At 37.0% G+C, this 17,204-nt stretch overlaps 1 protein-coding gene, 2 long non-coding RNA genes and 1 pseudogene across 3 annotated transcripts; all 4 read left to right on the top strand.

Annotated features, from left to right (window-relative positions):
* Positions 1 to 198: 198 nt before the first annotated feature.
* LOC147474539 (uncharacterized) lies at positions 199 to 3,122 on the top strand. Its single transcript, XR_015208295.1, has 6 exons — positions 199 to 280; positions 613 to 679; positions 953 to 1,024; positions 1,146 to 2,004; positions 2,124 to 2,232; positions 2,570 to 3,122. It is a non-coding gene; the product is annotated as an uncharacterized LOC147474539 (long non-coding RNA).
* A 116-nt stretch (positions 3,123 to 3,238) lies between these two features.
* On the top strand, positions 3,239 to 4,176 carry LOC147474538 (uncharacterized). Its single transcript, XR_015208607.1, has 3 exons — positions 3,239 to 3,455; positions 3,549 to 3,597; positions 3,689 to 4,176. It is a non-coding gene; the product is annotated as an uncharacterized LOC147474538 (long non-coding RNA).
* A 1,592-nt stretch (positions 4,177 to 5,768) lies between these two features.
* Positions 5,769 to 6,638, top strand: LOC147474537 (uncharacterized). The gene is made up of 3 exons (XM_086585110.1): positions 5,769 to 6,358; positions 6,435 to 6,528; positions 6,627 to 6,638. Exons 1-3 carry the CDS (start codon positions 5,769 to 5,771, stop codon positions 6,636 to 6,638), a joined length of 696 nt encoding a protein of 231 aa, XP_086441236.1.
* Positions 6,639 to 10,809: 4,171 nt separating this feature from the next.
* LOC147474536 (small ribosomal subunit protein eS8 pseudogene) lies at positions 10,810 to 13,164 on the top strand (annotated as a pseudogene).
* Positions 13,165 to 17,204: the final 4,040 nt, after the last annotated feature.

Below are 17,204 nucleotides of genomic sequence, written 5' to 3'. Positions count from 1 at the left end.
ATTCGAAAAAACATTTCAATTCGACCAGCTCCAGAAACCCTTGTCTTCACCAAAATATTCAATCTTGCTCCATATCTCTTCCTCACCTTGGATCAGTGTTCTTCATCTCCTTCCTAAGGCTTTAAGGTACGATTTTTCTTTACTCTTTTTTCCTTTTCTGAATTTGTTGTTAATTTAATTTTGTTTTTTGTGAGAATTAGGACTGGAGATTCACGTGGATTTGCGTTTGTTCAGTACAAGTATGGCAAAGAGGCTCAAAAAGTTGTTGAAAGGCTTGATGGTAATCTTCTTATTATCATTAAATAGCTTTTGTTGCTTAAAGTTTAGATTTTTTTACAAGTATTATATTGTGCACTGTGCCTTAGTTAGGACAAAGCAGGTTTAAATTACATGTTAGGATCACTTCTTATTTAACCACAATGGTGAGGAACAACTAAGGTCTCATTTATTGTTTATAGGGAGACGGATAAAAACACTTGCCTTGCTCACTTTGTAAAGTAGCGAGGGATTCTGGGAGTTTAATTTGTTTGCGTTGTTTTAGTAAGCATTTATGTACAAATATATTTCTTGTATATATATATATATATATATATTTTGGTGTTATTGTTTCAGGAAGGAATGTTGATGGTAGAGATATCATGGTTCAATTTGCTAAGTACGGTCCAAATGCCGAACCAATGTAAGTTACTGATTTATGCTTGATTATTTTCGTAATTGAATTTAAATTCATGATAACCAATCCAAAGCTAAACTATTAAGTTGAGTCATCTCGTGAATAGTGTACTTGTGTATGGCGTGTCTACACACCAGGGCATGCCTAGGCTCACGCTATGCTCCTAAGGCTTAACCCTGGTGCCAAGTGTCACTGTGACTGCATAGATATCTATAATCTTTACTTTTATGTCATAAGTAGCACTCTAAATTTTACTTTTTGTGTTTTTTCTTTCAATAGTAAGAAAGGAAGAGTGATAGAAACCTCTCCAAACCCAAGAGGCAGGTCAAGAAGTCGCAGCCCTCGACCAAGGTAGTCATTCTTGCATTAAAACTTGATTTTGTTATTGTATTTAAATATGGGATATGGATGGATGTTCATTCTATGTACTAGTTTATTTTATTTTATTTTTTTATTTTTTTTTGTGGGTTAGAGTTCAAAAACATGGTTGAGCGGTACTGAGAAATTGATTTTCGTGTTAGGGTTGCACAACGTTGAATTATTCTTGGCTCCATCTTTGGTTCGCTAAACCCTCATTATGCGATCTATGTTGGATTTTTTGAGGTATGTTTTTTAATAATTACTAAATCTTTTTTAATATTTGGTTAGATAATTCAACATTGAATTATTCCAAGCAATATCGCATAATTGGCTTAGCACAAATTAACAAAGCCGTGTTGTGCATACATTTTCTTTTGCCTTATAGTAGTGATGAAGATTTATGGACTTTCATTTAATTAAGTACTAGAAAAAAAAAAGGGGGGATATGTGTAGGGTGTTTGGTTCTGCAAAAAATGCCACTAGTATCAGTCTCTTCCTATGTGTTACCATTTTTGAGTATTCCGTCGGGTACAATCAAGCACAGTGATATGCATTGGTCATCATGTATCAGTGTTTCTAAATATTATGTGCAAGGCCACAAGACATAGATAGGTTACGTGGACTGATCACCAACCCCACTACATCAGTAAATAAACATTCTCTAACAAGTGGCTGCTCAGATAGTCACTTTTGAACGAAAAGGACAAAGCCCACCACAACTACTTTATAATCGTTAATGTGAAACCAAAAAAACAACAACCATGAAGCTTAGGCATTTTGAACCACACAAATTTAGTATAAGGTGATAGTGAGGGAAGGAAACATATCAGTCCACCACGGACCACCTATTTCTAGTACCTATACCTTTTTCTTGATATAGTCATTGACTTGCTTGCAAACTATCACTATTCTTGTGCAACCAAGTGATCAGATGACCATGAAGCTAAATTTCACAAGCTCAACATAGGCAGGTCAGTAATTTTCAGTTAATTTTACTTAATTAAGTGTTGTATGTATTTCAATTCTAGATAGCACATTGATTTTGGTTTGTGAATTGTGATACCTCAACTTATCCTTTTCTTGATTGCAGACTAAAGTCCCCTTGCTTTTGCGTCGTGTGTCTGGGATGAAACGAGCAGTGACTAGAAGATTCTGGTGAACTGGGATCCATTCTAAGGAATTGCAGTTTGAGGTATTTGGTGAGGCCTTTTTTTTCATTGCATTTATAGAAGTCTATTTTAGTTGCAGTAAGGAGAAAAAAAAAAGAATAGAAAACAGGAAAAGAAAACAGATAGTTCATCCATGAATTGCCTCAGGATGTGGTTGATGTTTGATTTGTCAGTAGATATTGGCGGATCTAATGATTTATCTTGAATTGGTGGGGATTGGATATATGGGATACTACAAGTAGTTGCTTTATGTAGAAGTTGATATTCACTAAAAGTTGGATATTTTTACATTTGTACTTTGGCTTATGTTTTGCATTATGAAGCTGCTACTTTGGGATACTCACGAGTAAGGCTTAATTTTGTACAGATATTGCTTTGGATCTCTTGCAAAGATACCCAAAATTAGCCATTGCTCTAGATGACTTGGGGAGGAATTCTGTAAGCATGTTGGCTACAAGACCTTTATCATTCCCAAGTGGGTTTCATCATGGACTTTTGCATCGTACTGTGCATACATGTCAGTATTATCACATTTATACTATTTTTGAAATGCTTAAAATGATAATCAGTTACCATGAGAAATAACTGTGTGTGGTTGATCATATATATATGGTGAAGCAAATTATCAATATTACCTTATGGGATTTTGGAGGAAAGTTGGTGCAAGGGTGAGTTTAAGCTATAATGCTGAGTTTTAAATAATGAGTAGCTGAACTGTATGAGTTTCACCTTTTTTTGGTTTGGGATTTTGGAGAGAAAAAACCAAGAAAAAGATTAGAAATTGTGTGTCATGTCTTTCTGCCTCGAGCAAATATACCAATACAAAACATTATGACTTTTCGAAGTTAGTATTTTGGACTTTTAACCCTTCATATATATATTTCCTAATATGTACTATGCAATGACTGGGAAACTACATTAATACCGCTTGTTCTTCTTTGGGTTGTTCTTTAGCCAATCGGTGCCCTCTTGGTGCCTAGCTTCTTCTTTGGGTGTTGTTCTTCCTGCCGGTGGTGCTGCTGCTTTGCTTTGCCATGGACCTGCTGGTGCCCTTGGTGTTTAGTTCTATGAAAGGCTAAGTATCAAAATCCTTTGGTACTTAAGTCATGATGGCCTTATTGTTTCTGGCAACCGTTTCTGCAGAGTATGCGATGTGGATCTGAAGCACAATGTAGGGGCGAAACTATAACTTTAGTAAATTTAAGGGAGATCTCATAGTAGGCCTCACAATTGCAAGTCTCTACATTCCTCAGGTAGATAATATAATTCAGAATAGAAAATAGTCAATTGAGATCCATTCCTCCCCATGTCCGAAACTAAAATCTACATATTCTCTATTGTATTAGGACATTGGGTACGCAACGCTTGCAAATTTGCCTGCACAATACGGTCTATGTGAGTTACTATTCTTTATCAACATCTTACATCATTGTATTATATACCATAGTCTGATAGAAATTTTGCTTTTGTTGTCTGAGGATTACAGATTCTAGCTTTGTTCCATTGCTCATATATGCTTTCATGGGAAGTTCGAGAGATATCACCATTTTGATGCAGTCTCATTCATCAACCGTAAAAGAGAGAAGCTTCGATCTGTAAAGCTTCTTCTGCAATTAATTCAAGTTTGTTACAAGGAGCAATTCAAGTTTGTTACAAGGAAGTATGTATAGAGTCAATTCTTTAATGTTAGATTCTGCAGTGAGTCTGCATTAAGCTTGGCTGAGAGAAGTTCAAAAGAAGGCTATGAAGACAAACTATGGTGGGCTGGTCTTTCTTGTCATTTTATAAGTTGTTGTCCATTGGTTCCTTGTAAGTGTTAGAACTGGTTCTTTGTAAGTGTAGGCGTGTTAATACAATTGTTGAGTGAAATTTACTATGTGGGACTACGCATGTAGCAGGGTTACAATTATATTGTTTGTTGAGAATACAATGTTATATATATTAAATATTTTTAATACAAGATTTCTTATTTTATTTGTGTGGTAATCAGATGTGGATGGATGAATGGAAACAATTGTATAGTAGTGATTAGAGCACTTGGGGTAGTTTCTAAATATATGGCAGCAGGTGCATTATTATGTTTTTTTAAAAAGCAAAACAAAAATATGATTAGTGACGCCATAATACCGTCACAAATTCAAAATACCGTCACAACATTACTGACGCCATAATGCCGTTACAACATTACTGACGCCAAAATGCCGTTACAAATTCAAAATACCGTCACAAAATTACTGACGCCACAATGCTGTCACAAATTCAAAATACCATCACAAAATTACTGACGCCATAATGCCGTCACAAATTACTGACGCCATAATGCCGTCAGAAATTTTTGTGATGCAAATTGAGACGCCTAAATTGTGACGTCACATTGGCAACACAAATAATATTTGGGACGCCAAATAGGCGTCACAAAAAAGCTGTTTTGGTGTAGTGATGTTTTATGATGTAAAGTTTTATAATATTGACATAGTTTGACTTAGGGGTGGGAATTTGGCCCTAACGACCCTAACCCGGCCCTGACCGACCCGACCCTAAGCCCTATAAAGCCCTCACAGAGTTTAGGGCAGGGCCGACCCGGCCCTAATGCCTTCTAAGGCAGGGTCAGGGCTAAGGTTCTGAAACATAGGCCCGACCCTAACTAAGCCCTAACCAAGCCCTAGTTATAATTTCACTATAAAATACACAACTAAAACTATCCAACTCCTTGTTACATATTTTCAATTAAAATAACACTATCCTTTGTAATTTATCACTTACCGTATGAGTACTTCTAATAACTTGTCTTATATCATAAAAACTTGTAAACCTAATTGTTTATATCTCACAACTCACGTACACCTCACAACTCCCCGTCTAACCTAGTCGCCAAGAACAATAATGAGCACTGGGCACTAGCCTAATGAAAAATAGGTTGACGTCAGTAAAAACTTATTATATTCCATACTCTTATTTGAATTGTCTTTGCGTTCTTCAATATTAAATATAATTTTGGTGAGATTTGAGTACAAGAAATAACGGATTTATATCAGTGAAAACTCATTCCAAAATGTGTCTTGTGCATTTTAACTGTAATTTTGAAATATAAATATGAGTCTCTATGTACTTCAGTTTATTAGATTGTGGATATGCATTTTAAATTGTTGGACTTATCAAGAATTATTACTAGATTGGTTGTTATTCAAATTTCAAAGTGGTGGGACTTTGAGTTTGCAAATCTTTGAATTTTTTTTGTAATATAAATGAGTTTTAAAGCTGATGCAGTAAAAAGAAGAAAATATATAGGCCCGGCCCGATCCGGCCCTAAATTGCTAAAGAGGGCTTAGGGTAGGGTCAGGGCTTGAAATTTAGACGTATGACCCGGTCCGACCCAGCCCTATGGGGACTTTAGGGCCGGGCTAGCCTGACCCGGCCCATTGCCCACCCCTAGTTTGACTGATGTGAAGTTTGATACATATATGGAGTTTGATACATAGTTTTATGATGTGGCTGATGTCTTAATACATATGATGTGAAGTTTGACTGATTGGTGCATATGTTGTTGTAGATACTGCTTTAGACACATGTACCAGAACTTTAAAAAAACTTTCCGTGGTGAGTTGTGGGATAATCTGGCTTGGGGAGCAGCAGAGGCATACAAGGTACAAGAATTTACAAGGATATTGGGTGTCATTAACAAAACTGATAGCAAAGCTTTGGATTGGTTGGATAGGGAGCCAAGGAGTTGTTGGGCTAGGGCACACTTTGATTGGACAGCAAAGTGTGATCAATTGACAAACAATTTTAGTGAGTCTTTCAATTCATGGATACTTCACATAAGAGATAAACCCCATTCCGCTTTTATTGACCAATACAACCTAGATTTATTGAATTTGATGTATACCAGAAGAGAGCTTTCTATGGAGTTACTTGAGGGTGATATTGTTCCAAATGTATTATTCATGATAAAGAAAAGGGAGATGAGGTACAATTGGTATGAGGTAAGGGTTGTAAGTGATATTGAATACTTAGTAGTGAATACCAAGAAAGGGTCAAGGTACTCAGTTGACTTAGTGAAGCTTGAATGCACATGTATTGAGTGGCAACTGTCTGGAGTACCTTGTGTATATGGAATTGTTGTCATCAGACAAAGGAGAGGGGATAAGTGGGCTAGGTAAGTTTTTCTCTTTTAATTAAATAATTTACTATTTACAATGTTTACATTAATTTACTATTTACTATGTTGGCAGATATTGTAGTCCATACTTCAGTGTTGAGGCTTTTAGACAAACTTATTCAAATTATGTTTACCCACTTGATAACATTGAGGAATGGCCAGAAATAGTAAGTCAACTAGATTCCCTAATTTATGTACTCTTTACCCTTTATTATAAGTACACTTGATAACTTAATATTGATGTTGGTACTATTTCTCTTAACAGGAGGATCCTTAAGAGTTGGTCCTACCTCCTGAACTAACTAGAAAGTCAGGAAGGCCAAGAAAATAGAGAATCAGGGGAGAAGATGAACCAACCAAAACAAAAAGGAAATGCAAAAAATGTGGAGAACTTGGTCACAATGCAATCACATGTGCACTAAGACAGAATGGCCAATATGGAAAGAACTCTAAGAAAAGGAAGGGTAAGTTTAATTCAATGTTTTGTGGATGTATATGTTATATTAATTGAACTGTCTCAGTGCAAGATGAAGCAACATCTGGACATCAAGTACCAGTGCAACAACAAGAAGCCCCAGTGCAACAACAACCTCCAAGTCCCAGAGGAAGAGCAACACAATAGCAACAAGAACAAGTTCAAGAGCAAGCAGCAGCCCCAGTGCAAATAGGGAGAAGAGGATCAAGAGGTAAGGTCAGAGGAGGAAGAGTAGCACAACAGCAACAAGAACTAGTTCAAGAGCAAGTAGCAGCCCCAGTGCAAAGAGGGAGAGGAGGAGCAAGGACCAGGGAAAAGAGAGAGGAGCAAGGATTAGGGGAGAGATAGGAGTTAGAGGAGGAGGAGAAACACCTTCAACTCCTCCAATAAATGCAAGTACATCAGCATCAGCACAAGAGCCACTTAGCCAGACACAGTAGTTGGTCAGTTATTGCTTACATATTTTGGTGTTTTTTGCATGTTTTGCTTGTTTTGGATCATGGTTATGCTTATGATGTCAAAAACAAATGGGATATGATGTCAGAAACAAATGGTTGTGTTATGTGTACCTTATGTGTTATTGTAATCCAGTACTTGTGTTATGTGTTTATGTCCCTTATGTGTTATGGAATCCAGTACTTGTGTTTGTGTGTCCCCATCTATTTTAATGGAATCCAGTATTTAAGACACAATGAAGAAACCAAAGAGAAAACAAGAAGAATGCAAGTAGAGAAAAAAGGGACACATTTCGTAGTGATTATACTTCTGTCCTGTATACGAGATGGACGCCTGGTAACAAATGCTTAACTCATTTCATTTAATTTTGCTTGTTACTTTAAAATGCATTATTATATAGCTAGGAAGGTTAAGAACATAACCAACTTGATACTACCCATGGACTAAAGTGGTAAATATTATTATTTGAATTGATTTATTTCTAATGTTCTACTGTACTTGATATATATGATATAATGTGATGATATGAAATGGGGGGTTTTTATATACTGTGGAGGGACCTATATAAAAGTAATATAACCATTGTAGTTGTTAATATCTAGTTGTTTTAATGGGGGGTTTTCTGTAGCATCAAAATGGAGTTTTTATGAGTAAACTTCACATTATTTTTATAACTCCTACTTTCTGTGCTAAAGAAGCTAGAGTTTTATGTGATACATAGCATGAAAATTACTACTTTTTGTTTACATATGCACTTGTTTGAATATCCAGTCCTTGTACTTTGAAGTCCTTATTTGTTTGAAAAGTACACCTTGGATTCTAGCAGTATATCCTCTTATGTCTTGGTAGTTGTAGTCTTTAAGTCTGCCTAGTTGTAGTCTTTAGGGTACCCTAGTCTTTAAGACCCAGTATTTAAGTTACCCTAGTTAAACCTTCTTCAACCAACTCATTAAATGATTTAGCCTATAAAATCACAGCCCTAAACACTTAGTCTTCCAGACACAAGACTCAAGTACAAAGCATCAATACTGAAGACTAAAATGGCTAGGAGAAAGCAAACATCCATGTGGAAGGGAAAAGAAATTGCAGTAGAGTCACCTACACCTTATCCTCATTTATATAAAAGTGGGTATAACAACTTTGGGGCTCAAGGAAGAAAGATCTGCAAGGACTTCATAGATGAACATCCAGGCTGCACACAAGATGAGGTCCACCAATATTTAAGTGCTGTGGAAGGGAGTAAGGCTTTAGAGAAGAGTAAAGCTGTTTTAGAGAAAAGCAAAGCTGCATTGGAGAAAAGCAAGATTGCTTTGGAGAAGAATAAGAAGAGCAAGGCTGCTTTGCTGGAGAAGAACAAGAAGGCTGCAATTAGAGTCGTGGTGCAAGGTTTAAGGGATGCTTCAGCTTAAATTGTAGGGACTTCTATGTTTATTAGCTTGTTTCTGGGGTTCCTTGTTTCTGTCTTTTGGTCCAATGATTAGGTTTGGTTATGTGGTTTGCTACTTTGTTATCTAGCTAGGTCCAGTTTGTTTATGTGTCTAGGTTCAGGTTTGCTACTCCTATGATTAGGTTTGTTTATGTGTCGTTGAAGTATTATGGTTAGTGTTGTAGTATTATGGTTTGGTTTGAAGTATTATGGTTTGTTTAAGATAGTTAGTGTTGCAGTGGTACTGTTGAGCTGTTGATATGATTGGTTTGAAGTGTTTGAATTTGTTGCAGTGTTGCAGTGTGTTGTAGTGGTACTGTTGAGGGGTTAATGTTGCATTCTAATTTGTTGCAGATATATCTTGTTAGGGTTTGCAGGAACTTCACTTTTATATTATTAGAAAAAAGAGACCATTACATAAAGGGTCTTACATAAACACACACCATCACTTAGGATAATCAACAACATACAGCTGATTACCACACACTTCACAATCTAGTACAAGAGTAGTATTCTTCTCAGTAGGCACCATTGGCTGGTTGGGAGCATTGTAAATCATTTCCTTATGGAAGCACCCTACCCAGTCACATGAAAGCCACATTTGAACTATTTTGCCAGAATCATCAGAACCTTTGTTTAATTTCATAATGCCTCTGCACCTATTGGGAGAATAAGGGGAGCTGCTGTTGCATCTCTTATAAAGATAGGCACAAGCTAGAGCTGTGTGGCCTTCTTGCTCACACAGCTAACATATCTGTGAAAAAAATGAACCCAAAAATGAATTAGAAACCATCAAAATGAATTAGGCTTTAGTACCAATGTATTACTGAAAATTAGGCTTTAGTACCACTATTCTGCCATTACAGTTTAGTTAGTTTAACAAATACCTCAAGTGCAACAAAACTTCTTATAGGAGCTCCACCCATGGCTTCGTTTATTTGGCTTCGTTTATAAGTTTATTTGGCAAAATACTGTTTAAAGATGATTTGCAGAAAGGGAAGAAGATGACTTGTAGGAAAAGGGAAGAAGGGTGAATATGACCTGCAGGAGAACTCGATGTTATATGGGTCATAAAACCCCCCCAACGACTCTATTCTTTGAACCGTTGGATTAAATTGTGATTTTGACACGTGTTTTTGTTTTTTTCAACAATATTTTGCCTACTCACGTGATAACCACATTGAGGGTATTGTGGGCATTATGAAAATACAAACAAATTGAAACAGTTTGACTTCAGTCAACTCGGTCAACTGATAGTCAACTTACAAGTGGTACTTTTTCCTAATTTTTTTGAAAAGTGGTACTATTTCCTGATATCGTACTAAGAAGTGGTACCAAAGTCTAAATATCCCATAAAAATAAGAAGGCTGACATGACAAGTATTTGGTTTCTGCAGCTGAACAACCACTGTGTGGATTATCATTCAGGGCGATTATATTGGATTAATCCTAGCTTCTGAACTACCTTTATTTGAGGTTACAAAAAATTAACTTTTGCTGTTCCTATTTTCATTGCCATCAATACTATATATCTTAGTTCTTATAGTGTATCTCATGTAATCATGTTGCAGATATACTAGACATGCAACCTGTTTCCGTAAACAGACTGCTTCTGACTAGATACTCTTCCGGACATTTTTCAATTACAACAATATGACAACGTGGAACAACTCTGTATTTGTAGCCCTAAGAAACAGCAAATGTTGATTTTATTTCTTCTTTCTTCCTTGACTCCCTTTGCTTTCATCATTTAATCTTTAATTTGTTTATGTTATTGATAATAATTTGTAGATTAGAGCGAGTCTGATTATAAGGAAACAAATCCTATTCAAATTACACTTGTTATGTCAGATCAGTAATTGGCCTTAATCTAGATGTCAGTCGTACACTTCCAAGATTATTCCGGAAGTATTGTCCTAATATATGTCACGATTTGTTTCCCTAACTTCCCCATTGAACTCATGGGGACCTAACATCTCCATAAGATTGATGGTACGATGTCACCACAGAGATTGTCTTCAGTGCCTTCCTTGTCTCACTGTTGGTGAAAGTGCTTAAAACAAGTAAGTCGTACTTTGTGCGTGACCAAAAGATGGCCGGAGCTAATTTAGCTCTCCAAAACAATGTGTGCAAGTTTCAGCCTATGAGAGTTATTAGGGGCCATAAAGTTAACTGTACTGAAATTTTGTACACATATGATGGTTTGTACGATGTTCTTAAGTGTTGGCCCGAGAAAGAAGAATCTGGGTTCATTGTTTATAAGTATAAGCTGAAGCGAAAAGAAGGTTCAGTATGTTCGAGCAAGAGCAGATCGACCTTTGGCGGAACTAAAAGGGAAGGTCTGTGATGACATAAGTGGAGGTCAAGAAAAGTTTCCGATTCCGGCTACTCAGAAGTTACCACCCGGCCCGCTGCTAATGCAATGGCACTTGCACTGATCCAAATATTTGTGCTTGTGCAAGGCTCAATGGCCCTGTCTTCCTATATGTTCGTGTTAGTGGTATTAATAGGCTGATAGAACCAAAACATGTCGTTTATGAATGTGGGTGGATGTGGAACTCGGTGTCTAAACAAAACATCACAAGAAGGGCTCAATTACCGGCTTGAGGTGTTTCGTACCTCTGATAAGGTCAAGGGATTCTATCCCCGCTGGAGTACCTATTTGCGAGTACACAGGGACACTTATGCGGACCAGTGACGTGGATGAGGTAGCTGGAAATGTGTTCATTTTTGAATTGATTGTGTTCAAACAATCAAGGGACTTGGTGGGAGAGAGAGCAGGTCAGGTGTGGTCCTTAAACATTTACGTACTCATATTGACAAAACGTATAACAAAGAAAATGATGCTGAGTTTTACATAGATAGTGGCACAGTTGGAGGCGTAGCCAGGTTCATAAACCATAGTTGAGCTCCACCGACGATATCCATTTTGCTCGAGTAGTTCTTTTCTCAGCAGATAGCATTTCTCCATTGTAGCAGCTTACCTACGATTGTGCTTATGTTATTGACAGCGTGATAAGTCCAGATGGCAAAGTAAAAACCATGCAATGCTTTTGTGGAGCTAAGGGTTGTCGCAAACGCTTGTACTAGGTAAGGATGTGAATTGGAACATGATACAAATTCAAGTTTTGTTTTGTCAATATTATTGCCATTTTGAGTTTAGATTTTTTTTCAATGCTACATGTATAAACCCCCACTTTGTGGCTCATTAAGCCCACGAATCTAACCCAATACTAGGCCTGGTACTGTCCAGCAGTTAAGCCCACATGTTGACTGCTAACCCATCCAATTACTGGTCTATTTATGAATATGTCCAGGTTCATTATTGTAGAAGATAATGATAGAAGTTCAAAGTAATAACAATTCTTTTGACACAAACAAACACAGTCCTCCTAGGACTCAATCTATTCATTTATATAAAAACTATTTTTTCTCATAATGTGAACTACGTTGAAATTTGATCCATAGATAATAGATCTTGGGTACGTAAGCAACATTTATCTTAGTTTAGTTTCATCTCTCCCAACATCAAATTTTTTTTTGTTTCTTAGTGCGTTATTTATCATTTGCTCTCGTTGTGTTGAAGCAGGTTATTGTCGAAACATAATTGGCGCCGTCTGTGGGTTTTTTAGAATCTATTATCACGTGAAGCAATCAAGATGGTAAGCACAAGAAGCAGACCAAACAATCAACATATTCCTCCTGCCAATAGGAATCGCTGCCTTACGACCGGCATATCGGCCTTGTAGAACAATCACAGTTTTGTTTGGTTTTAGAAATTTCACCATTTTCAGACGTCTCATGATTCACTGCACAAGAGATGTGCAACTGGTGGAAAGAAGAAGATCGAGTTGGAGGAAGAAACGAAAGTATGAGCTCAGTCAACCACCTGCTAACACTAAGCTCTCCAGCAACAAAACTGTGACAAGAATTCATGTCAGGGGAGGCAATGTTAAGTGGAGGGGCTCTCGATTGACACCGAAACTTCTCATGGGGTAGTGAGGCTGTCACTAGGAAGACCCGTCTTCTTGATGTGGCTTACAATGCCTCCAACAATGAGCTTGTCAGGACTCAGACTTTGGTGAAGAGCGCCATCAGTCAAGTAGATGCTACACCATTTAGGCAGTGGTATCTTTAGCACTATGGGGTAGAAATTGGCAGGAATAAGAAATCCACTGCCATGAAGGAAGGTGCCGAGGAGGGTGAGGCTGCTGTAGAAGAAGTTAAGAAGAGTCAGCATGTGCTTAGGAAACTAGAGAAGTGCAAGAAAGAGCAGAAACTGGATTCTCACATTGAAAAGCAGTTTGGTGGTGGGAGGCTGCTGGCCTGTATCTCTTCCCGCCCTGGTCAGTGTGGCAGAGTTGATGGATACATCTTAGAGGGAAAAGAGCTGGAATTCTACATGAAAAAGCTCCAGAGGAAGAAGGGCAGTGCTGGTGCTACATAAGCAGAGAATTATGTTTTTTGTTATCATTTAATTTCCTATAAGATTTCAACAACATAATGTTTAGGCAATGGTTTTGTTTTTCTTTTGCGTAGCGGATATTATGGTTGATACATAATCATTCTATGGATATTTTCAACATTCTGCTTTAAAAAAAAATAGTTAATTTGAATAGTAAATTTGTTAGCGAAATTGGACGGAATGAGACGGAAAAGTGATTGAGGTACTAAATTGAAACAAATTGAGAGTTCGGGGTACTAATAGGCGAGAAAAAAAGTACGGGTACCATTTAGGAAAAAAAATGAAAGTATGTAATACTAAATAGTCATAAACTCAAAAAGTTATTGCTTTGACAAGTTGCCTAGAAAACCTACTGGGTTATCCTTTATGTGCATGAACCTGTTTTGGGAAATATGTATAGTAATGAACTAAGAGTCTCTTAAACTCTTTTTGGGTGTTTTATATAGTGTTTGTAGCATACTTTTAGATTGTAGTTTTATTTGGAACCGACATGGTTCCTAAGATTATTTTTTTTTGAGAATCAAAAGTAGATAAATATCAATTTGTGAGTTTTTGGATTTAAAAGTTCATATTGTATCTCTGGGTATGAAACTTTATGTATATGATTGTGGGAGTATTTCAAACTTATTGTATGTGATTTTATATAGTATAAATTGTTATTTTCCATAAAGGTACATACATGGATGTTGATATTTATTGGTTAAGAGTTATAATAAGAGCCCAAAATTGTAGTTTTAACCCTTTAACAATAATACTTTTAGACCAATTATGTGAGTAATAAATAAGAGTTAATGATGATTACGTGCTTTTATGTATTTCAGGCATTGGAGTCAATTATGTGCAGAAATGTGTTACTTTTGCGAGATAAAGGAGCAAGAGTTGGTTGCTAAGAAGTTCTGTGATTAAAGGCCAAGATTCAAGGAGAAAAAGCCTTTTTAAATCCCGGTCAAAGCTGAAAAGTCAAAGTCAATGCGGGCAGAAACAAGTAAGACAAAAAGTTAGCGAAACTTCCTCCGCGTATATTTGGACTTAGACCTCGGAATTGGGCCTACCTTATGTCAAAACGACCGGCTCAGAAAGAGCTTTCCAATGGTACAAGCCTTGACCCAATAAAAGAAGCAAAAGTGGACAAAAAGTTTGTTGAAGTCAAATCTAACTGAAAAGGGCTCTGTGGACTGAAGAGATTGGGTTTTGGGCTCGAATTTCCGGCCCAAAACATGGCTCCTCAGCCCATGCACGAAAATGTGGATCTGGTCTCCTCCATTTGAAGAGACAAGACTTAGCTTTTAAGCATTCTAGTTTTTAGGTAGCCATTAGCCAATAGTTTTAGATCTAGTTTTCTTTACATTCAATTAATTAGTTAGAACAAAGTAGATTATTATTTCTAGAATCAGTATTGTTATTTATTCATTAGTTCAATAAAAGTAGTTAGTTATTCATAATTTCAGTTTTGGTTTATTAAATTACTTAGATCTAAATTCAGTTTAGTTGTTAATCATTTCTTAGTTGTTAAGTTAGATTTGAATTCTTGATTAGATCAATATAGTCAAGTTATAATCTTTATATCATGTCTTGCTTAAATTCATATAGAAATGATAGTTTTATGAATCAAGGCTAAACCTCCATTAGAGGGGTTTGAGGAAGCCTTGATGAAACTTGATTGAGTAGTGTAGAAATGGTTGTAAGATTCTATTCCACTCTAGAAGGTAGTTGATTCGCCATGAGAATGGGTTGAAGTTCCTCACATGCTAGTTATTATTTGGTAGAGATTGCCATGAATGATTAGGGATTAGAACGACCAATTCTTATCGTAAAAACGTAGGAATTGGATTACAACAATCTATGCTATTTTATTAAGTTGGATTTAAGGTGGAATCAAATTCCCTAATTCTTTATCTAGATTCAAACCTTAGTATTTCCGTAGTTTGAATTATCGTAGTTAATATTTTAGTATTCGAATTGCCATCGTAGTATAATTTTCGTGTTACTCTCATTGACTTTAGTAGGACCGATAATCTTAGTAAATGCTAATTCTAAAGAACTAGGAGTGGAACGAATTCTCTACTCCACTTAGTGCAATAACATCGAGAGTGTAGAAAACTTTGATAATTAGCACACAAAAGAGTTTAGTTTTACTTGCATTCGAGTCTCGTTACTTATTCGTAGGTAAAACTATCATTTTACTGTTATCAAATGGCGTGCTGCCATCCTAGTTCCCTTTAGAATTATTTTTGTTAGTATTGTTAGTCTTCCCAAAGTCCCATTAAACCCACCCACCCTCGTTTGATTCTAACTATGGCTGTTTGCTTCGGAACTGATTTTTTTCACAGAATGCACCGAAAGCACACCCCTCACCGAAGTGCACGACATCGTGCACGGACATCGATCCTAAAATCAAGGTGCACACGAGTGCACCCAGCCCCATCCTAGGCCAAATCAAGGTGCACCCAGCTAAGTCGACCAGGGCTGAAATGGATAATTCGGTCCGACGGACATCCATTTTTCAATACAAAACCACGGCACATCCAACAAGGAGACTCTTATCCAAAATGGCAAGATATATTAACCATTTAAAATTTAATCGGACACCCACCGCCCAAAGTGCTCGGATCCCCACGTCGGACAAACAAGAAAACCATATTTTTGGAAGATATATTAACAAAATTTTAAAATGGATCTAATCCATATCTAGGCTATTTGAATCTTAAAATGGATAATCCATATCCCACCCATTTTCTTCCAAACCCGCCCGATTTTGGATCGGGTCGGATTTAGTTCAAATTTTCATTTCTTCAAGTTATTCAGTGTTTCTACCTTGTTAAACACACTGAGCTCAAAGTGCCTAAAGACACTATTCATAAAGCGCACCCTGCAAGGAGGCATTCATGTACTTCTTTTTCCACTCCTTTCATCTCCTATTAGTTCAAATTTCCATTTTATTCAGTGTTTCTACCTATGTTAAAACATTGTTTTGAGTGTTCATAAGCCGTGATTAGTTATTCAGATTGGTTTTCCACTCCTCCTCTCCATGAGATTTAAACTCGCATATCATGATTGTTTTGCCTAACGTTAAAGATTGGTCTTAGCCTTGCATGAGATTAAAACGTCAAGAAAAATGCCTAACAAACCAAAGCGCTTTCAAACACGTTTCTAGTATACCACTCACTACACCTCTAGCTAGCATACCACACACCACACCGATATAATGGTGAAGAAAGAGAGTCTCCTCTCTCGACTTTTACAAAGCCTTGACGATAGCCCAAAATCTTGCATCGTTCTATCGGACCGGGGGGGATTTCCAAATCCCACAAATATATTTAATTTGTTACCCGCTTTTCATAGGTTAGACCATGAAAAACCTTATCGGCATTATCGCGTAGGATTGACCAAGTCCTTACTACATTCCACCATCCTACGGTTGGTCTTGAACAAATTAAACCGAGGGTGTTTCCTTTCACCTTAGCCGATAAAGGCGCCTTTGTTAAGCTGCCAAGCCTAATTACAATGGACTCATGGGCCAAACTTGTTCAACTATTTATGGAACATTTTTACCCACCACTGAAGACAGATGAAATGCTTTTCAAGATTCATTTCTTTCGACAGAATCCTTATGAATCATTTTCAGAGGCTTGGAATCATTTCACTGATCTTCTTATAGAGTGTCCACACCATAACCTCACGAAAGACACGTTAGTTCGTGCCTTTTTCAAGGAACTGTTACACACCACAAAGAGGTGCTTGACATAATGAATGGGGGTATTTTCCTCAGTAAGGGAGCCTTAGAGGCTTATAAATTTTTAGAAGATCAAACAAAGCGTAATAACTGGGGGGGGGGGGGGGTAGTGACGATATCTCCCTCTCCGCTAGTTCTTCTTCAACAGTTAAGGCCACCGGTATGTTTGAAATGAAACCCGATCCTGAGCTTAAAAATTTAATCGAATCTCTCACTAAAAAGGTAGATGCTATTTCTGTTCAACAAAAGCCTACCCCCATCATGAATGTCAACTCCAATCCATGTAATT

This window comes from Coptis chinensis, chromosome 9, assembly GCF_015680905.1.
Source record: "Coptis chinensis isolate HL-2020 chromosome 9, ASM1568090v1, whole genome shotgun sequence".
Lineage (NCBI taxonomy): Eukaryota > Viridiplantae > Streptophyta > Magnoliopsida > Ranunculales > Ranunculaceae > Coptis > Coptis chinensis.
The sequence above is the reverse complement of the archived record's forward strand: the minus strand, read 5'-3'. Positions and strand labels throughout refer to the sequence as shown.

Coding starts and splice junctions, on each gene's coding strand:
- LOC147474537 (XM_086585110.1), top strand. CDS start 5,769: ATGTACCAGAACTTTAAAAAAACTTTCCGTGGTGAGTTGTGGGATAAT. Junction 6,359..6,434: donor AGAGGGGATAAGTGGGCTAG/GTAAGTTTTTCT, acceptor CTATGTTGGCAG/ATATTGTAGTCCATACTTCA.